At 34.1% G+C, this 6,163-nt stretch overlaps 1 protein-coding gene across 3 annotated transcripts in view; it reads left to right on the forward strand.

Moving 5' to 3' along the window:
* The window catches only part of MROH9 (maestro heat like repeat family member 9), a 72,706-nt gene extending 67,121 nt beyond the window's left edge, over positions 1-5,585 (forward strand). For all 3 annotated transcript variants that reach the window (XM_031936869.1, XM_031936870.1, XM_031936868.1), the window contains one exon: positions 4,950-5,585. In XM_031936869.1, coding sequence (XP_031792729.1) covers positions 4,950-5,176 — 227 coding nt within the window. In that variant the 3' untranslated portion in view covers positions 5,177-5,585. The remainder of the gene's footprint in view (positions 1-4,949) is intronic.
* The last annotated feature ends 578 nt before the right edge of the window (positions 5,586-6,163 follow it).

The raw sequence follows: 6,163 nt of genomic DNA on the forward strand, positions 1-6,163 counted from the left end.
TGTACAAGCAAAACTAACTCAGCAAAAGTTATGAGAAACAAAAAAAAATCATAGTTTGTATATAGTTTCTATGGTAAAAGTATCATTTCTGATATATATGTATATATATATATACATATAAAATGATATGTATGTATATGTATAGGAAATACATATGTACATATGAAATTGATTTATATTTCTAAGAATGAGCCATTTTCTAGTTGACAAATGGTCAAAGGATATGAATAGAAAAATTTCAAAATAAGAAATTTAAATTATCACTAGCTATATGAAAAAGTGTTCTAAGTCACTAAAAGAGACAAGTCAAATCAAAGCAACTCTTAAGTTATCACCCTTTTCTTATCAGATTGACATAGTATCAAAGAAAGAAAAGACAAATTCTAGAGATGTTAAGGGGAAACAAAAAAGCCTATTAAAACACTGTTGTAGAACTGAACTGGTCCAGCCATTCTGAAAAGTATGTGGAACTATACCCAAAAAGCTTTTAAATTATCCATGCTGTTTGGGCCAGGAATACTGCTACTAAGTCTATGCTACAAAGAAATCAAAGAACGAGGAAAATAACTCATATGGGAAATTTTTTATAGAATCTCTTTGTAGATTAAGAATTGAATGAACCATGGAATATTATTATATTGCTTTAAAATGATGAAGGGAATCATTTTGGAGAAACCTGAGGAGACTTGCAAGAACTGATGCAAATCTAAGTGAACAAAAGCAAAAGGAAAAATCTATACAATAACAATATTATAAAACCAAACCATTTTGAAAGACTTAAGAGCTCTGATCAACACAATAACCAATCATAATTCCAGATGACTTTAAAAAAAATTAATTATTTTATTATTATAGCTTTTTATTGACAAAACATATGCATGGGTAATTTTCTGTTTCAACTTTTCCCCTCCTTTCCTCCACCCCCTCCCTTAGATGGCAGGTAGTCCCATACATGTTAAATACAATATTTGTATACATATTTATACAGTTGTCTTGCTACACAAGAAAAATTGGATTTAGAAAAAAAATAAAAATAATCTGGGAAGAAAAACAAAAATGCAAGCAAACAATAACAGAAAGAGTGTAAATGCTATGTTGTGGTCCACTCTCATTTACCAATGTTCTTTCACTGGGTATAGCTGATTCTGCTCATTACTGATCAATTGGAACTGATTTGGATCCTCTCATTATTGAAGAGGGCCATTTCCATCAGAATTGATCCTCATATAGTATTGTTGAAGTGTATAATGATCTCCACTCATTTCACTCAGCATCAGTTCATGTAAGTCTCTCCAAGCCTCTCTGTATTTATCCTGCTGGTCATTTCTTACAGAACAATAATATTCCATATACCACAATTTACTCAGCCATTCTCCAATTGATGGGCATCCATTAAATTTCAAGTCTCTAATCATTACAAAAAGGGCTGCCACAAACATTTTTCCACATACAGATCCTTTTCCCTTCTTCAGTATCTCTTTGGGATATAAACCCCATAGTAACACTGCTGGATCAAAGGGTACGCACAGTTTGACAACTTTTTGAGTGTAGTTCCAAATTGCTCTCCAGAATGGTTGGATCCATTCACAACTTCACCAACAATGTATCAGTGTCCCAGTTTTCCCACATCTCCTCCAACATTTGTCATTATCTTTTTCTGTCATCTTAGCCAATTTGACAGGTATGTAGTGGTATCTGAGAGTTGTCTTAATTTGCATTTCTCTGATCAATAATGATTTGGAACACCTTTTCATATGAGTAGAAATAGTTTGTTTCATCATCTGAAAACTGGAGAATGGCTTCATTTCTTATAAATTTGAGTCAATTCTCTATATATTTTGGAAATGAGGCCTTTATCAGAACCTTTAACTGTAAAGATGTTTTCTCAATTTATTGCTCTCCTTCTAATTTTGTCTGCATTAGTTTTGTTTATACAAAAGCTTTTTAACTTCATATAATTAAAATTTTCTATTTTGTGATCAATAATCATCTCTAGTTCTTCTTTGATCACAATTCCTTCCTCCTCCACAGGTCTGAGAGGTAAACTATCCTATATTTTTCTAATTTATTTATAATCTCATTCTTTATGCCTAGATTATGAACCCATTTTGATCTTATCTTGGTGTACAGTGTTAAGTGTGGGTCAATGCCTAGTTTCTGCCATACTAATTTCCAATTTTCCCAGCAGTTTTTGTCAAATAGTGCATTCTTATCCCCAAAGTTGGGATCTTTGGGTTAATTCCAAATGAATTTGAATGAAATATGTCACCCTCCTATAAACAGTAAAGTGATGGTCTCAGAGTTTATATCAAGATATATATATATATATATGTGTGTGTGTGTGTGTTTATAATTATATTTATATACACACATAACTGGTTAAATAAGATATTTTGCTTGACTATACATACTTGTAACAGTGCTTTTTTTTTTTTTTTTTTTGCTTGCTTTCTTTATGCGGAGATAAGGGAAGGGAAGAAAAAGAATGTGTACTGAAAGTAAAATAAAATTCATATTTAAAAACACTTTAAAATAAATTTTAAAATTAGATCATTAGTAACTTTGGAAAAAATAGTTTCATTTAAATAATGAAGTTGAAAGCCAGATTGCATAATTAAGATAATGAAAAAAAATGTGGAAGCATTTGTAAATCTCTTTCTCAAGGAGATTAATTACAAAAGAGAGGAGAGCTAACTGGAAGCTCAGAATGAGTGAGAAGCATTGTTATTGTTTGGATGATGGAGTCATAAGTGTGTTTGTTGGCAGTAGCAAACATCCAGTAGACAGAAAAAAATTAAAGATTAGTAAGAGAATGTATGAGGATAGAAAAAAAAATCTGCTGGAGAAGATAGGATAGAGTAGAATGAAGGGTATATGTTGTCTTTATAGGGAGAAAGACTCTTTCTTCATACCAGACAGGTGAAAGAAAAGAATGAAAAGTATATGTTGCCTTCATGTGGAGAAATGATTCTTTTTCCATGGGAGGCAGGTAAAGGAAGAGATAGTAGAAATAGACAAGAGAAATGAGAAGAAGAAAAAAGAGAAACCTTTCTTCAATAGCCTCATTTTTTTCAATGATATGTGAGGCAAGAGTCTTATCACAACATATAGAAGGAGGAGAACAATCAGAGGCCTAAGGAAGGATAAAAAAAAAAAAGTTCAGAAAAGCTACTGAAGTGAATGAAATAATTAATTGACTAAGGAAGTTAAATGGTTTGCTTTGCTGCAATGAGGGCCCAGTTGAGATTATGTACCAAATCTGTAGCAGGCCCAGGTCAGCATGATTTCATAATTCTTTCCAGCTCTATTTAGCAATGAGTGAATATATGTGAAGGCAGCAGAAGTCCAAGGTTGGGACTTGGTAATGCATAATCAATGATAGATAAGGCAGGGAAAAGATTTGAATGTTGAAAATAGAGTAAGGTTCAATTGGTTCACCAAAAGGTGAAGATGAGGAAGTAGGAGGATGTAGTCAGTGCAGAAATGATGACCTGGGGAAAAACTGAATGGTGGAGCAAGGACAGATTGCAGTGAGGATTGTGAACAGAGTTTGGGATTGTAAGGTAGAGGGGAAAATAGAATGATAAAATATTATGATCAGATAAAAGAACTTTGGAAGAGGAATACATGTAGTTGATGGCAAAATCACTGGTATGATCATCTCTATATTTTACCTAAGGTGGCTTGGAAGAGTAAGTCATAGAAAAATGAATATTTTTTTTAAAAAAGGGAAAAAAGAAAATGAGTAAATTGGAGTGGTGCAGTGAATAGAGCACTATCCTTGAAGTCAGGAGAACGTGAGTTCAAATCTGACATCAGACACTTGATACTTACTAGCTGTGTGATTCTGGGAAAGTCATTTAACGTGGATTGACTCACAAAAAAAAGAAAGAAAGAAAAAGAAAATGAATAAATTTAAAAAATGGAATATTTGAGAGGGGTTATTTGAGGGAACCTCAATATGTTATAAGTATATTAGTATATCAATATTTGCCCTAGTATGAAAGCCAAAGTTGGGATGGAAAAAGAGACTTTGCTTGGACAAGCACTGAGCTTATTGAGGAATAAAAGAGAATGTCCTCTGGTCAATAGATGAAAGGTACCAAAATCTTGACTGGGTATAAATGTAAATTGAATGATTCTCAGTGGAAGACAGCTTCCTGAGTGGTAAAGGGGGAGTCTGGAAGTGGGCTTTGGAATGGGGTTTGAAGAATATTCAACCCTACTTAGGACCAATAAATATAAGTGAAAGTGCAAGCTGTATTGGAAATGTTATCCAGGGATCCCTTCATTAGGAGGGAGTCAAGTTTCAGTAAGTGCCAAAAGATGGAAACAGAAGGGAAAGGTTGAAGATGGAAGGAAACTGGAGTAGAACTTCAAAGTGGTAGGATTGAAGGGATGGGAGTAAGAGAGTAAGCAATGGCAGATGGGGAATAAGGTTTGTAGGGAGAGAGAGAGACAGAATCTCTGAAATGGAAAGAGGATAGGGTGAGAGTATAGTAACCATTGAAGAATGAGCTCAGACAGATTAATGATGACTAGAGAGGAGTCCATGGAAGAAATTTCATAAATAAATGATTCAGGGCCCTCCCTGGATATCCAGTCTTGTGGCAGGAATTGATGACTTCTGTGGGATCTAGAAAGCCTAACTTCTAGTAAGAAGGAACAGGAAAAATTACAGCTTTTGAAAATCCAGACAACAAAGCAGAAGCCAATAATTCAAAGTGAATCTAATTCAAGAACCGAAGCATTGAAGACAATCCAAGATTCAAAGACAGGGACTAGAGCTTTGTGGGTAGCTTAGATTGGGACCAACAAAGGTATTCCTTGGGAAAATTCAGGAGTTTTGAAGCCTCAGGAAACAGTGACAGGGATCAATTAGCATAAGGGTCTGTTATAGGAGGTGTCCAGTTTGATCATAAGAGAGTGAAATAATTTTCTTGTTTCAGCAATGGAAAAAGTGCTCTCTGATGAAGATCCTTCTGTCAAGCGGATGGCTGATTTTACTTACATGTTATTTAAAGAAGTATCTGATGAAGTGATGGACAATAGCCTTAAACAAGTTTTCCGAAGGCTGTGCCATCTTCACCATTTCAAAGATATGACACTTCTTTATAACTATAGAGGTAGAGAACGTAGTGACTCTTGTTATGAGTTGGATGAATATAAAATATAACATATAGAAGCAGAAAATGAGAACTTTTCAAAATAGTCTCATTTCAGTCTTTGAAAGGAGTTTCCTGTCCACAAAACAAAGTCTGGTTGAAAGCCTATTTGCCTAAATTGATGTTGGAAAACCTTCTTTATTATGTATCCAAGTGTACAATTTTGAGGATATCTATTGTATATCTGCATTTAGTACAATGAGTAGAAGCTCTATTTTACCACAGATACCAATAAAAAGAAAACATATGAAGATCATTTTTTTTTATTTTGAATGAGGTGCGGCCCCAAACTGTAACAAGAGGCAGAAGCCTGTTTCATACAAGACAAAGGTTTCACCACTATAATATGTCTACCTACCAGTGAAATCCCAGATGTGTAAAATAAAAGATGTATTAAAGCATCCAGTACATTAATTATAATTTCCAAGGGCCCAAATGCATCATTTTCATTACTAACTCAACTACTCCATTGTCTCCTATCCAAAGACTAAATAGTCTATAAAACTCTTAACTCATGTCTTTGAGTTCTTCAGTTCACACTGATATTTCTGATTTATGAACTTCTATTGTTCTATACCTAATACCACACACAGTTTAGCATTTAACCCTCCAACAATGATTTCAAGTTTTTTTTCCCCTTTCCTCAAGTTTATAGACTCTTCAAGGACAGGTTCCATTTCATAAGTGTCTTCTATACAAAGTGTTCCAAAAGTATTCATGCAATTTTAAGCTTCGAACCTAAAGTTTATTGGTCAATTTCCTTTTGTGAAGTTTTCTGGAGTGAAGGAGGCTGATCCTCAGATCAAAACTGAGATGCACCAACGTGAGGTAGCCAGCCTATACCAAACAATTCCTGCATAGTACTTATTCTGGAGCAAGTCTTCCAATTTCCATTGACACTAACAGTTTTCAGAGTTCCATTGGCTAAATGACCCCTTAAAGTTCTTTGAGTAGCCCTGAGCTTTAGGATTTTATTTTGTTTTCCCCTAACACTATAG

The sequence above is a fragment of the Sarcophilus harrisii genome, chromosome 4 (assembly GCF_902635505.1).
Source record: "Sarcophilus harrisii chromosome 4, mSarHar1.11, whole genome shotgun sequence".
Lineage (NCBI taxonomy): Eukaryota > Metazoa > Chordata > Mammalia > Dasyuromorphia > Dasyuridae > Sarcophilus > Sarcophilus harrisii.